The sequence below is a fragment of the Elephas maximus genome, chromosome 18, assembly GCF_024166365.1.
Source record: "Elephas maximus indicus isolate mEleMax1 chromosome 18, mEleMax1 primary haplotype, whole genome shotgun sequence".
NCBI classification, from domain to species: domain Eukaryota; kingdom Metazoa; phylum Chordata; class Mammalia; order Proboscidea; family Elephantidae; genus Elephas; species Elephas maximus.
Window position 1 is genome coordinate 63,172,279 of NC_064836.1, and position 16,194 is coordinate 63,188,472.

Consider the following 16,194-nt stretch of genomic DNA (forward strand, 5'->3'; position numbering starts at 1 on the left):
TGCTTTCTTTTTCAATAAGTGATAAAATATATCTTCGTAATCATTAGTGAAAATGAAGGATTTTTTTTTTTCATTTCTAAAGACAGATAAGTTTTTCCTTAGACCATGTCAGGATTTCTGAAATGGTATTTCCAGTGAAGACATACATTTTTGTTTTATTTACTGTCTTTTCTTCACGATGTTTTTATTGACTGTAGTAGAGAACGGAAACCCTGGTGGCGTAGTGGTTAAACGGTTAAGTGCTACGGCTGCTAACCAAAGGGTCGGCAGTTTGAATCCGCCAGGTGCTCCTTGGAAACTCTGTGGGATAGTTCTACTCTGTCCTATAGGGTCGCTATGAGTCGGAATCGACTCGACAGCACTGGGTTTTTTTTGGGTTATAGTAGAGAACAGTTTTTGTTTTATACCACTCTGAGGACACTTGCATTTGTCACAATACTGTTTCAGTTTAAATATTTACTGCTTTATAACAAATTAGGTAATGTTAATATGTGCATATGTGTATACCTTTCTTTCTCTTACTGAATTCACTGTTCAGCAAGCAAGTATTTTGTATGAGGCAGTAGCTGAAACATTGGTGATACCAAATTGAGTAAGACATGCATTCTGTCTTTGCGGAGATCCTAGTCTAATAGAGAAAACACTAGTTCAGCTGACTACAGTATATATGACAATTCACAATATACAGTACCACGTTCTGTAGTGTAGAATTGGAGTACTGTGCACAGACCACATGGGGATAAGGGAAAGTGCAGTAGAAATGGGTCTTGGAAGAATGAGAATAGTCAGTAGGTGGAAGAAACAGGCTGTTCAAAGGTAGAGAGGTATGGAAGGACATTTCTTATTTGGAGAATAACATGAATTTATTCATGACTAGACCTTAGTTCGTGTGGGAAGCCAGGATAAGGAAGAGGAACTTCAGAGTTATAGAGAACATTGAAACTGGAATTGTGGCTTAGGGCCAGATTGTGAAGGGCCTGGCATATATGTTAAGATGCCTGGACTTGCTATAATATTTTAAGACATACTCTTCATTTTTAGCAGGGATGTAGTGTTATTTGACTAGTTACTTAGGAAAATAACTGTGGTCATGATGTAAAGTACAGACTGGATGGTGGCTACCCCTGAAGTAGGGAAGGATCCTGGTTTTGTGGCTGTTGTAGTAGTCAAAGTGAGGTGTGAGGAATGGAAATGAGAATGGAGAGTAAAAAATGTACTCGGAATATTTTAACAATTACAGTAAGTAAAATTTATGAAGGGATGTGTGGGTTGAGGGAGAGAGGAGTAAAGGCTAATTTGGCTTAAAGGACTGGATGGTTGGTGCTGTCTCTAAGACGGAAAATACATGAAGAGGAAGGAAACATGTTTTGGAGAGACATATACTGGTGCGTGTAGGCTTACCTGTTTGGAAATGTGTATAGACTGGTACAAGTAAGAATCTGGAGCTCAGGAGGAAAAAAAAGGCTCCGGTGGGCAGCTGTGAGGGTGTGTAGGAGTTGAGGGAGTGACAGTTTGCCGTTTCTAAGGGAAAGAATGCAGAATGTGAAGAAAAGAGCGGATGGTAGCATCCAGGAATGCCTTATAGGTAAGGGGCAAGTGGAAAAGAGGTTGAAAATTGGCTGAGAAGATTTTGGGTTATTTTGTTGTTTGCTTTCCTGTGTTTGTTTTTGAAATTAGGACTCCTGGAGAATAGTTATAATCAATTACTTCCATTTAAGTCCATATCCAGTATTCCATTGTATAGCAATAAATTTTATCGTCCCAAGGCAGAGAAGAAAACAGTATAAGTGCACAAGCTTGAAATATCTTTATTTTTTTTCCCATGGATTCTAATAATTAAAGTATATTTAATCTGTGTTTCTAAAAATGTGTAGTCAATTCTGCTTTCATTAATGGAGAAGAAAGCAGGTGTGATAAATTGTTGTTATTTTTTAATACGAAAAGGTTGCGGTAAATGATTTTTAGTGTTTCCATGAGATCTTCATCAGAGATGCTGATAGGTGACAATTACGTAATCTCATCCTCTTCTTTTCCCTAAATTTATCCATATTTTTTTTTGCCTTTAAAACATCAGCCTCTTGACAAAAGGTTGCTGGTTAGTAGACAACAGATACATGATGAACTAGATAATTACAAATTGACTGTAATTATTTTCGCACTTAAAATTTACTGAAATGAAAAATAATTTGCTGTAGTCAGATTGGAAATGTTTAAGGTAGATTGTTACGTGTTCTTTGGTTATAGGCATTTTGCCTTGATAGCAATCTTATTCCACTTTTCTGATTGTTTTTATCGCCTGCAAAACTTTCTCAGTGTAACGGGTAAGACGGGTGCATTCAGAGAACAGACTGAAGAATCCATATTCACTTTAACACTCTCAGTCTTTATCAACATGTTATGTATTATGTATTTACATTATAAGGAGCCCTGGTGGCACAGTGGTTAAAGTGCTCAGCTGCTAACTGAAAGGTTGGCTGTTCCAATGCACTAGCCACTTCGTGGGAGAAAGATGAGGCAGTCTGCTTCTGTATAGACTACAGCCTTGGAAAACCTGTGGGGCAGTTCTACTCTGTCCTATACGGCCATTATGAGTTAGAATTGACTAGATGGTAACCGGTATTACACATTATGAGAAACAAAGATTCTGTTAGTCATAATACCAAACTAAAGAATATTTTCAAGTCTTGTTATGAAGGAAGATAAGATTTTGTGTGTAGTTTTACTGCTCTTCAATTTTTCATGTTAAAATAGCTTGAGGCCCTTTATTGAAATGTGTGTTGGCAATTAAGTTGGTCATTTCAGTTTGGTGCTAAGATTGATTTACATGCACTACAATTATGGCAGTGAGAAACTTTGTGTAGAATGATTTAGTTTTCTGGCAAATAATACAAAATCTACAGAAATAAACTAATTCTGAAGCAGGGACAAAAGACACTTATTGCCAAGTGTATTGATTTATCTTTTAGGAGGATATTTTTAAATTCTAGAAGTAAAATGTAACAGAAAAAATTATATTCACCTGTGGTTTAATTGTGAATTATATTATGTATTAAAATTCTCATTAATTTTGAATTTAAGAAATTAGAAAAAGTATACTTCAAATTTATCAAAATAATTATTTTAAATATAACAATAACAGCATATACCATGTGCCTGGAACATAGCTAAGCACTGTGTACATTATTTCATTTTAATTCTCCCAATAATCTTGTAAGAATGGGCGATGCTATCCCTATTTTGTGCATAAAAACAAAAAAACCAAACCCATTGCCGTCCAGTCGATTCTGACTTACGGTCACCCTATAGGACAGAATAGAACTGCTCCATAGGTTTTCCAAGGAGTGGCTGGTGGATTTGAACTATTGGCCTTTTGGTTAGCAGCAAGCTCTTAACCACTGTGCCATCAGGACTCCATATTTATTTCAAGTGATCCTAAACATCTTTGCTTCTAGAATAAATTTAAGGTAATATGTAGTCCAGAAAGTAATTACTTATTACAAGCTAACATAGGCCATTACATTTATAAGCCAATGTATGATAATTAAGAAATAAGAATTTATCATGTAGTACAAAATAAAACTTTGTTTTTAGTATTGAATATGCCGCAAATCACCAAACTATACTGAAGCATCTTTGTAAAATATTCCTGATGACAAGCACACTGGAATAATTCATTTATGCTTCTCCCAAAGTATCTAGAGGGTAACAGGCCCTGGATAAGAACATGGTCTGTACAGATGCTGACTTACCAGGGCTTTTAGAACAGGTTCTGTGAATTTTGAGTGTTTGTTATTTGTTCTGTCCTAATGGGAATGTGTAATGGGAAAACAAAAATTATTTAACAATAAATATATCCATTTGGTGCAGCTTTTTATTAAGTGTGTAGAGATTAATTTCTAATCTAGAATTAGGTAGTGTTTTGAATTTATTCATATTTTCTATTCTTACTTTTTTTCCTTTTCTTTCTACCTATCGCCTCACCTGCCAAGGCATAGTGTCTTAATTTTTTAAAGGTGTTGACTGGAAAAAAATGAGTTGTGTCAAAAACCTGGATTTGTCGTAACTGTTTTGCCTCCTGATTTCCCTTCTTTATAGATTTCTATGGGAAGCCACTGCCTCCTCTGGTTGTACGACAGAAACCCAACAGCGATGCCCATGACGTGATCTCATAACCAAGTCCACGTGGATGAGCGTTCTTTATATCGGCAAGATGAGGTGGAGGGCATTCTTCTTCCTCAAAGAAGAATAACCCTGAGCATTGATAACTGGCAAAATAACCACAGCGATTTTAGCGGGGAGATTAAGATTACCGGCCACCGCCCTAAATGATCTAATAATTACTCATCGTGTTCTTCATGGTTAAAAAAGAAAGGAGGTAAAATGAACAGTGTGAGGGATGAGCACCTGGAAAGTTGGCAAGATGTAGTGTTGACTCTCTGGTTTACGCGTCCCCGCCCCTGGGCGTATTCCTGAAGGAAAACCTCTTCAGAAAAAGAGCTAATGGACTCCCTGCTTTCTTCACTATTTAATAGCCTCTGTTTCTGTCTGTTAGACTATTTTTGGTAAGTTTCATGTGCATGTAGAGGAAGCTCTTGGGAATTTATAACCTAAATTTTTTAACTATTTTTATATTTTTCTAAAACTTGTATTTAAAAGTTTTAATTACTGTAATATTGATTGTGTACTTTCCTATAGATGCTTTTTTTTAAAATTGTGTCTGGAAAATAGAATTGATTTACTTGACAGCTGTTAACTATATGAACAGGATATATTTACGCCTTGTAGTATTCTTGAAGTATGCATCCTAATTTGACCTAATTTTAAAATATTAGCTTTTTTAAATAGATTTTATGAACTTTATTCTACCAAATTATGTTATTTGAAAGCACTACCCAAGGATAGAGTTCAATTTTATTTTTGTTGTTGTTAAACTGTTTTCTTATTTTAATAAACGAAAGAGATTTGAAATACCTTTTTGACCTAAATGTTTTTTAAATGAATAAAAATATTATATGAAATAGTACTAAAAATTGCAGTAAATACCTATTTTAAATTCAGAGATCAAGGCGCTCCTCGTCACCACCTTGTTCTGTCAGAAGCTATAGAAACTCTTAGGTCACTCCAATTCTGTCTTAAGTTTTACAACCAGGAAGTAGCTTGGGTACTGAAGCAATAAGAATAAAAATATTCAAAAATTACTTTTATAAAGAAATAATTCCAAAATAATTTCTTAATTTAAAATAATAGCACTTGCACTTAAGAATGGCATCCATAGGATTCTCTGTCTGGCATACAGACAAATTTATGTATATGTATTTTTTTTTCTTGAGTAATAGATGTATAACATTGCCTTTAACTAAATGCATACTTTTTGTCAAGCTGAAATTACTATGAAGAGAATGATTTTTATATTACCTCGTTAAAACTGGTCGGCTTGGTAACTTATGCTAACGACCGACATGTACTGGTATCTGATGATAGCATTAGTAAGTACTTCTAAAGCAGTGTCATATGACTACTTAATAACATCACATTTTATTCACATTTTTAAAACTCACTAAATTTTTATTAATCAGGTCACTTATAACGCTAGTCAGCATTATACACAGTTTCTTGTAGTTTTGTTGTACACTCAGCCTACTTAGCTCACCAAGTGAGGGAAAAAAGCATTCTACTTCAGATAAAAAATCCGTAGCAATCTAAATTTGATAAAAAAAAAATTTGATAGATGGCTGAAATGTGAGGAAAAGTAACACGGCAAGACAGGAATTACATTTTGAAATGGATTTTGGAGAAAAAAATTATTTGTATATCTTTTGATTCCTTTGTAACATTTACATTTATTTATTCACTTTTTTAACTAAACTCATACTTTTGCCATCTTTTTATATTCATCTAGTTTGAGAGTAAGTGTGATTTAAAAAAAAATTTTGTTTCCTACTAATGTTCTGATATACGGTAATTGCTACAAGTCCATTTAATACAAATAACAATGATTTTGAAATTATATATGTGACAAAATGGAATAAATGTTTTCTATAAAGTATCTCATAAAATTAATTTGTATCCTTAAAGCCTTCTAAAAATACTTTAAAAGCTCTTTTGTAAATCCAGGTGGATTTTAATAATCAAATGCCTTTTTTGTTATATGCTGCAGGTTTATTCTTAATGATCATGAATTATAACATTTTTACACAATAAAAATAATTTATACCAGTATGCTATTTCTCTTTTTCATTTAATGAATTAAAATGTTTTCTTTTGGATAGTGCAGTAAGTAAGAATTTTGGAATATGATTATTGAAAGACATTTTAAGTTAGTAGATTAAAATAGACCATTTTCTGTTATCTTATATGACAGACTTTTTTCCTCTGGGCAAGTTTTTATATATATGTGGGAAAGAATGTTGTCATTTTGAAGGCAGTCAAAATAGCATCATATCGCCTTATTCTGGATCATCCAATGTCTGTCTTTTAAGTTAAAGTATTTTTAATTATTTAAAAGTAATTTTATATGCCCTTAAGTGTAAGACGTATACACACACACACACGCATGCGCACACTCACATTTTGTATGTAATTCATTTCAAGTATAAAATTGTGCAGAGGAACAATACTAGAAGGAAGTACTGTAACATGCTAACAGTAATTTTTTTGGAGTTGCTGCTTTTTCTTAATTTTTCAAACTATTTTTGGAATTTAGTTTTACTTTTATAGTGGGGGGAAGCAAGTTTGCAATTTTTTACAAATTGTTTGCCATGTTTTGCGTAGGTTTAAAATTAAATGTTCTGTTAAATGCCAAATGATAAAATTCACTTAATATGTAAAACCTTGTGTGAACAGCCTGGAGAAGTACAACTATAGAATTTGCAATTATATTTGTAGCTGGTCCTTTGAAGTGTTCTCTTACTGTGACGATATGTGTGTGTATGTATGTATATATGTGTGTGTGTATATATATATATACTTGATACTCAGTTTTATATGCTATGCTATTTGCATTATTCAATTTCTCCCATTCCCCATTAAAAAAAATCTAATGCTTCCAAGGGCAACAGCTTTTCAAAAATGGAACTGCTTATGCAAATAAAGCCATAGTTCCTAAACTTTATCATCTTTGGCTTTAACACCTAAATTTTTCTCTTTAAGTGGAGTTTGCTTTGCAACCAAGATTCTGTTAATACTAACTAGATTGTTGAGAAATATACTCCAGCTGATCCAAAGAACAAATTTAGATATTTCAAAACCTACATTAAAGTTTGGTATAGGTTATCAAGAGGGCACTGGTTGTTTAGTAGTGGAACTCTCACCTTCCAGGTGGGAGACCTGGGTTTGATTCCTGGCCAGTGCACCTCAAGCACAGCCACCACTCATCTGTCAGTGGAGGCTCACCTGTTGCTGTGATGCTGAGCAGGCTCCAGGAGCTTCCAGAGTAAAAGAAACTAGAAAGAAAGGCCTGGAGATCTAATCCAGAAGTCAGCCAGTGAAAATCCTATGAATCACAACAATCCGATTCCATTGTGCATAGGATCACCATGGTTGGGGTCCTCGTGATGGCAGCTAACAACAACATAGCTTATCAAAATATCAATAATCATTCAGCTTTGTGGAAAATATAGGAAATCAGAAATGAATTTAATAAAGGGGATCTGCTTATAATTAAAACCAAAAGGAAATCATTTTCTTGTTTAGGGCCTGTGCTGTAAATTCCTTTTGTGCACTGTGTGAGGAAAGAGAACGTATGAGCTAGGTAAGTGAATCAATGGTCTTCAAACACACACACATACAGTAAAACCTGTAAAGGCTGGAACCTGTGTAAGGCAAAAACCTGTCAGGGAAGGAAAATATTTTCCACTAATAGCGATAGAAAACTGCTAAGACTGCACACTGTCAAAGGTGAAAAACTTGGGAGGTGTGGAAAACAAGGCACTCTTAATGAGTTTCAGTTCTCAGAGTTTTTGCCATATATATACATACATATATTCTATTATACTGACATATTTTGGAAACCCTGGTGGCACAGTGGTTAAGAGCTATGGCTGCTAACCAAAAGGTCAGGAGTTCGAATCCACCAGGCGCTCCTTGGAAACCCTATGGGGCAGTTCTACTCTGTCCTATAGGGTCGCTATGAGTCAGAATCGACTCGACAGCAATGGGTTTGGGTTTTTTTTGGATGTATATTTTAAATATACTCCTAAAGGAAGAAATTTTAAAAGATTAGATTAAATAGAAATAGAAATTATATTTACTTCCCAATGCCAAAGGAATGTCTTCTGGAGTTTGTACAAGCCACTGTGGAGCAGTAAACTAATAAAACAAGAGGCTCAGTTACCTACTCACCTGAGGTGAAAGTCTAAGACTGCCCGTAATGAGGGAGCATTCTCCGACACCGGTAATAGGTTTCTCTATTGTGTTTTTCTGCCGTCTGCTTTAAAGAACTATCTTTTGATGTCAGATTGTTTCACTACAAAGCCTTTACCCTGCTACAACATGAGCCTCTCTATGAACATGGAGGGTTGTGGAACACGTTTTTCATAAACAGAAAACTCAAAAACATGTAGTACAGGCGATAAGATGTATTTAGTCTGAAACACCTCTCAGATCAATTGATTTCACAATGAAATTGACTAAGTATGTAAAAATTATTTTCCTGCCTAGAGCTAAATCCTTAAGCTTCTTCATTCTCTAATGCTATAAAAAATAATAAAAAGAAAAAACTTTTTTTAGTATGTGTGACACTCAAATTATCTCCCTTCTGCAGTGATTTAAAATGAGTCTGCTAAGAGTCCAGTTCAGTGTGAAGCTTTGTTTATTCTTCAGTAGCTATTCAGGGTGGGATGGGGGAAATCTATTGACATTCTCATGATATACAAATATTAATTATAGATAAGATTATGAAGTTAAATATAAAAGATCAAACTTAAGAAGGAGTGGGGGGCAGAAGTGGATCCCTTGTATGGAAATTTCTAACTTGAAAGGAATGAAATCAATTATAAACAAAAACAACTGATTGCATAAAACTTTAAAATATTTTCACATTAAAAGACAAATGATTATAAGAAAAATTGAGAAAGTGATTAAAATACAACATAGTTAACATCTCTATAAGCAAAAATAGCACTAAGACATCTATAGATAAATGGACATAAGTAACTTATATAATAGCTAATAAATTTGTGGCATAGTGGTTAAGTGCTACGGCTGCTAACCAAAGGGTCAGCAGTTCGAATCTGCCAGGCGCTCCTCAGAAACTCTATGGGGAAGTTCTACTCTGTCCTTGTAGGGTCACTATGAGTCGGAATCGCCTCTACGGCACTGGGTTTTGGGTTTATGCAAACTAAGGACAGAATCAGAAATTATGACAGTGAGATACATAAGCAAAAATGTTTATCAATAGTAAGGGAATAGCTAAATAAATATACCTCCATATTATCAAATACCATGCAACTGATAATATGTAAGGTGAATTTTTCTAATAAATGGGACCCCAGAACCCTTGAGGCAACTGGTAGGTTCTAACGGCTGACCTTTGGGTTAGCGGCTGAAGACTTTAACCACTGTGCCACCAGGGCACCTGTAACAAATGGAAAATGTTCATTAAAAAGGGAAAAGAATATAACTTTACACATACCGTTTCATCAACTCTAAAAAATACGTTGCGCAAGATTAGAGAAATATGCCAAAATGTTAGTGATTATTTTTATTTAGTGGCATTATTCCTAATTTTCAGTCTCATGTTTTATTTCCTAGGTTTTATACAATAAACATGAGTTTATTTAAAATCAGAAAATAGAAATATGCTAAGAGAATCACAAAACAATATAATAGAATATGACCTTTTTGCAAGCATGACAAAAATTCTTATAGATTACTAACCCAAAAGTTGGCAGTTAGAACCCACCCAGCAGAGCCAAAGAAAGATCTGGCTATCTGTCATAAAGATTAGAGCCTAGGAAACCCTATGGAACAGTTCTACTCTGTCACATGGATTCACCATGAGTGGGAATTGATTCCAGGGCACTTCACCACCACCACAGGGAAATTGTTTAAATAAATGTATTAAGCTTCAAATCGCATTAGTGTAATAACCTTGATTTTTTTAGGTGAGTAGAAGACCTGTACCTATTGCACACAGCTATACTGAGCATTAAAATGATGCTTATTAAATATCAGAGAACATATGAAGCACGGATTTTCTCCTGATATAATTTGATTGCTATAAGAGAGTCATTAAACAGTAACAGTGAAAGAGCAAATAGTGTCTTTCCTGTTACATTGGGTGTAATCCCCACCTTCCTGAGAACCAGTTAAAGTGCTCCTTATAAAGGTGGGTGGGAACTATTGTGGAAGGTTCGTTTTGGTCTTCAGGCTTTTGGTATCACAGCGTCATCATGATAATCACGATCATGACAGAGAAAATAATTCACAAGCAGCAGCCTACATTTAAGCGTTTACTGTTTGCCATTACTAAATGTTTTATATACATTTCAAGCACATTAATCACTTAACCCCTCCTATTAATATATTTTTTTTTTATCAATATATATGTATATGGAAACCCTGGTGCCATAGTGGTTAAGTGCCACGGCTGCTAACCAAAAGGTCCGCAGTTCAAACACTGGGTTTATATATACATATAAAAATAAAGATATATAAAAATATGCAATACAGTATATATAGATATAGACCAAAAAAAACAGTATACATATATATATATTCCCATGTGGGATCTCCAGGACAACGCGCGCCTTAATGTTTCATCGTCTCCTTTCTTCGTCTCAGTTCTTAATATCTAGACTAACGGCCGGGTCAAGGGAGTTGGTAGACAAAATTCAGTAATTAGCTTAGCTTGGCTTTTTCTAGGAACATTTTAAAATTGATGATCATATAACAAAGCCTAACAAGGACAAAGACTTCATCCTTTTATTGAGTCCCACCCACACAGTTATTAACAACAAACGAGCGCTAAAAACGACCGTCGAAGGCCAGCCTGCCCAAGACTCCGCCCACGGCCCCGGCCACGCCTCCAGGACTGGGCGGAGACCTCTCCCGCTGCCTCTCGCCCCTGGATACACTCGCCTCCACCAACCACCCGCGGAAGGAACGCGCGTAAGCCTCTCGCGAGATCTAGGCTCTTTGGTGAGATTTCAGGAACGCAGGCAAGGCAATATCACGCGAGAAGTTGAGCCGGAAAGGGGCCGGTTTGGGAATGCGTTCCGGAAGTCCCAGTGTACTGTTTTCCTCCCGGAGGGTTCTTAGGTGCTGGCTGCGGTAGACCCCTTGTCTGGCAGCTTCTGGTGGGATGATGCTGACCCGGGTGAGGGCTGGGTCCCGGCCGGGGCCTCTGACTGAACCAGACCTTTATCTGCGCGGCCGAGGGGGCGAGGGAGGGGCGAGGGATGGGGGATTCAGCCTTGGCTGCCCCTTCGCGATCTCCGAGTTTCGTTGACTTTCAGCCCTGAGCCCTAGAATAAGGCTGAGGGCGCTGACGCGTGCTCACCAGTGCTCCCTCTGGTACGCTCCAAATCACCTCTGCCCCTGATAACCTGTCCCCGCAGTCCAGCACTCAGACTTCTAATACCTACTTCCTTCACCTTCACACAAATTATAGCTCCGCGAGGGCCGGGACGTCTCCGTCCATGCTGCAGCCTTGTAGCTTAGAACAGTGTTTGTTACATGACGGGCCCTCAGACTTGTCTTGGTTGAATACGGAAAGCTGGTTTGCAAGGTTTTCGGAGGAAACCAGAGTGGCCTTTTTTTTTTTTTTTAATTCATTATTCTGGAATAATTTTAGATTTATAGAAGAGTAGTCAAGATAGAACAGAGTACCTGTATGCCCTTCACTCAGTTCTTCCTAATGTTAACATCTAGAGAAGCTTTTAAAAAGTAGTTTTGTTGCTTTCAACACAGCTTCCTTAACACTACTAGATTCTGCTTTAAGTTTTCTTCGCGTTTGAGCAACGATTATTGGGAGAAACTCATTTTTCCTAAGTCTTCAGAGTATGGTAGTACAGTTTTGTTTTTTGTGATGTATTGCTCCCTTTGCAAGAACTAATAAGTATTGAACCGAGTGCCCTCGACTTAAAAAAAAAAAAAAAAAGAGTGCTTATGTTGAAATTCAATAAATTCGTAATAATAGCAATGTGTGTCAGCAACTTTTTCTTATCATCATAGCTGAAAGCAAACTCAGAGGGGAAGCTTGCAAAACAGATTTGCAAAGTTGTGTTGGATCATTTTGAAAAACAGTATTCCAAAGAACTTGGAGATGCTTGGAGTACAACAAGGTTAGTATAATTCATCTCTTGGTGTTTTGTGACAGATGAAGTAAAGTGTGTAATATACCTTTTGTGGGGGAAAGGGCTGTGGTGAGTATAAAAGGCAAGGGAATCTAAGCCTGGCTTCCCTTTGCTCCGGAGGCTTTAGAAAGAAAGAAATAAGAGGATATAAATTGAATCACAGGAACATGGAAAGGGGAGAAGGAAAACTTTCTAGTGATAGTAAACAGAAATTACTCTGTCCTTGCCTCATGCAATTGCTTTGCTCCTTCTTGCAACAATAAGGTCCACCAATTTGGCAAATCCAGTATACTGAAACAAAAACCTGAATGAAAGCTTTTGGTGATACTTGACTGGTTTCCGAAATTCAGAATATAATACAATATATCTCTTTAATGCCAATACTGCTTTATCTTATCTTTAAAAAAAAAAAAAAAAAGCCTCCGAGTTGATTCTGACTCATGGCAACCCTACGTGCTTCAGAGCAGAACTGTGCTCTATAGGGTTTTCAATGGCTGCAGACTTATGGAAGCAGATCACCAAGCTACTTTTCCACAGTTCCACTGGGTGGACTCAAACCCCAGACCTTTCGGTTAGTAGCTGTGAGCAAACTGTTTGCACCACACAGGTACTTAAAGTCGTACTTATTTGATAATGATATTTCTTCCCTGTTTTGTTTATAGCTGATTGTATTTTGAACCATACACCAATTCGTAAATGTATCAGAGGAAAGAGAGAAAGAAACTTAATGCCTAGAAGTAGTAGGTGAAAGAAATTTAATTTGTATGTTTGGTGAGTTTTGCCATGATCTTAGTGTCACTGTGTGGGTTTATTACATTGAGTGTCTGATAAGAACCATGCCCTGTGGAATACCAAAAGCAAGACAGTCCCCATGTCCAGTTTGTTGGCAGTCTGGTGTTCCTGTGTGTGTCTGTGTAGGGGTACGGGGTATGGTTACATCTAAGTAAACCGCTAATTCGGTGAGTATTGTAATCGAAGAAGACACAGGATGGTATAAGGGGTACCTTCTCTTAGCTAACAAAGTGACAGTGCCAGAAAAGACCTGAGAAGATACCAGGTCTCAGTAACTAATAAGAGTTACCTTGGCAAAAGGAACCAGGCATTCTAGGCTGGGGGAAAACTGCACTGTTCATAAAGTTATGAGTAAAAGCCCAGTACATTTTGCACAGGAGAAAAAAAAAAGTTACATGACTACAGACAGTACGTATAACTGAGTCCAGATAGCAATTTCTTGGACAATTGTCATTTGTCTTCTCTTGGCACAGCCCAATAAACATTTCTCCTTTACAGAGGACACCTTTAAACATTTTTTTTGAACAGTGATTAAGTGTTGCCTAATGAAGATAATAAGTTGTAAGGTAGTTCTGAGATAAGTTTTGGACAAATTAAGCTTTTTGGGGGGAACTCTTAGATACTGCAGTAGACGGGGTCCTGATGTCGCAGTGGTTAAAAATTCAGCTGCTAACCAAAAGGTCAGCAGTTTGAATCCACCGTCCGCTCCTTGGAAACCGTATGAGGCAGTTCTGTTCTGTCCTATAGGGTTGCTTTGAGTCCGAATTGACTGGATGGCAGCGGGTAAATACTGCAGTGTGAAAATACAGCTTATAGTTGTGCTTTTTATTTCAAAACTGGATTTTGAAATGGGTATCTTCTATTCTAGACTTTATAGTGAAGTAATAAATTCACGAGGTTTTCAGTATTCAGAGGGACTCAGATATAAATAAGAGCCATGATATTTAAGTAACCAAATACTTATTGCATGGTCATTATGCGCCAGGCCGTATTAATTTCTGTGAGCCTCAGAACAAACCTCTGAGGTTTGTTTCCTATTTTTCATCTGAGGAAACTGCCCAAGTTCACTCAGCTAGTGGGTGGCAGAGCTGGGGCTTTTGCCCAGGCTGTCTGGCTCAAGAACTCCCACTGCTAATTCATTTTCTGTCCTGCCTCTCATACCTGGGATGTAATTAGGCATAGTTGGATGACTTAAAAAAAAAGATTTCCAGAGGTATGTTGTCTGCAGGCTTTGTACTAATCTGGATACGCATATCCTGTAATGGATATTTAGTTCACTCAGACAGATTTATAAATTATTATTTGACCCTAAACATTAAATTGAGCAGTGAACCTCAAGTCCATTTAATTAGTTGCACCTTCTGCATCACCGGCCTTTTTGTTGGGCTTTCTTGGTAATTTGATTCTTGCATAAACGTGCTAAATTGGCCATAGGCAAAATGAAGGCTTGCTTTCTCAGCCTAGAAAGTAGTCTGAGCATGGAAGATGGCATGGGGAAATAAGAACAGAATTAAATATTTTTGTAAGAAGAGGCTTTTTTTTTAACTGTTTATTTCCAAGACAATATTGTGTTTGCAGAGTCTGTTTACTTCCAGGGAAAGGTGAGTGCCTTTTTTTTCTATTTAGAAAGTAATTTACTCGACATTTTTAGTAGTGGGAAAGGGTTAATATTTATTTTAATTCTATTGTTTTATGATAACCTTTCTCTCTGAGTCACTCTCTGAGCAGCCCTTTAAAGTAGAGTTTACCCTGGTTCAAATCTTGCTGTTTCTTGTCTGCATGTCTCCTTTCAGGTGAGCCCATTAATGGCCTGGCTTTAAACTACCATCAGTATAGTATCATCTTAAGCTGTGCAGGCCCACTCAAGCCACAGTTCCACATTTCTAAGTGATTTCTACACTTAGCTGCCGTATTCGGAAAACTCATTATGTCCCCAAAGCATATTTTTCCCTTCCAAACCTATGTGCTATTTGGATAAAAAACCAAACCTGTTGCCGTCAAGTCACTTCCAGCTGATAGCGACTCTATAGCACAGGGTAGAACTGCCCCATAGGGTTTCCAATGAGAAACTGGTGAATTCGAACTGCTGACCTTTTGGTTAGCAGTCAAGCTCTTAACCACTGCACCACCAGGGCTCCATGTGCTGCGTAGATACAGCGTCTCCACTGAAGGCATCACCATCAATCCCATTTCCTGTTCTCTCATCCCCGCCTTCACTGAAACACAGTGCCTCTGTGCCCCTGTCAGAATCCAAATGGTTACTAACTACTGTTGCTCCTTCCTGAGAAGTCTCTTAAATTGGATGTCTGCTTTCTATCACCACTGCTAAATCAGGTCTTCATCTTTTTTTATTTAGCATATTGCAACATCCCCTTTCTGTAGTCTCCCACCTTTAGTATTTGTTAGCCACTTTTGTAATACTATGTGCCAGCCTCTGTTTTAAGCACAAGTAATAACACAATTCTCTTAGTTCTGAGATAGTTACTATTTTTATTTTACAATTCTCTTAGTTCTGAGATAGTTATTATTTTTATATTATGGATAAGAAAGCTGAGGCACATAGAGGTTAAGTAGTTTGCCTAAGGATACGCAGCTTGCATTTGGAAGAGCCTTGAGAGTTCGGCTTACCTACTCTCTCATGCTGCCTCTCAGTGACATGTCCTCCTCAGTGCCTCCATATGTCCTGTGTCATTCCTTGCACACCAGCCTCCTTTGTTCTCCCACTGTGTGTTATTGCCCATGGAATACACATCTTACCGTCACTTAGCCAGGCTCCTTCATACTTGTGGGACCAGATATGCCACAGGAATATCCAGGAATACCTTTCTCTCTTTTCCCCCTGTATGGTAAGAGTCTGGGTTCAAATCCAACGTCTGCATCTATCATCTAACCTATAACCTAGGTAAGCTACTTAATATATGTGTACCTCTCTATTCTCATCTGTAAAATGGGGATAAGAGTACTTATTTCATATAATTACTGGGAAGATGAATTAATATATGCATGTTATACACACATGTACACACGCCTGCATATGAAGTGCTTGGAGTATTATTTGACTTGTAGTAAACCAAAAACCAAACCAGTTGCCACTGAGTCAATTCTG

At 37.0% G+C, this 16,194-nt stretch overlaps 2 protein-coding genes across 4 annotated transcripts in view; both read left to right on the forward strand.

The window, feature by feature from the left end:
* ARL13B (ADP ribosylation factor like GTPase 13B) overlaps positions 1-6,194 on the forward strand; it is a 90,615-nt gene extending 84,421 nt beyond the window's left edge. Inside the window, exon 10 of one of the 2 annotated variants that reach the window (XM_049857820.1) lies at positions 4,096-6,190. In XM_049857820.1, the coding sequence (XP_049713777.1) occupies positions 4,096-4,172 (77 nt within the window). In that variant the 3' untranslated portion in view covers positions 4,173-6,190. Of the gene's footprint in view, positions 1-4,095 lie in introns of both variants that reach the window. The other variant, XM_049857821.1, reaches the window with a different exon arrangement.
* Positions 6,195-11,192: 4,998 nt separating this feature from the next.
* Positions 11,193-16,194, forward strand: part of NSUN3 (NOP2/Sun RNA methyltransferase 3) — an 85,387-nt gene continuing 80,385 nt past the window's right edge. For both annotated transcript variants that reach the window (XM_049857989.1, XM_049857990.1), the window contains exons 1-2: positions 11,193-11,317; positions 12,175-12,284. In XM_049857989.1, coding sequence (XP_049713946.1) covers positions 11,303-11,317; positions 12,175-12,284 — 125 coding nt within the window. In that variant the 5' untranslated portion in view covers positions 11,193-11,302. The remainder of the gene's footprint in view (positions 11,318-12,174; positions 12,285-16,194) is intronic.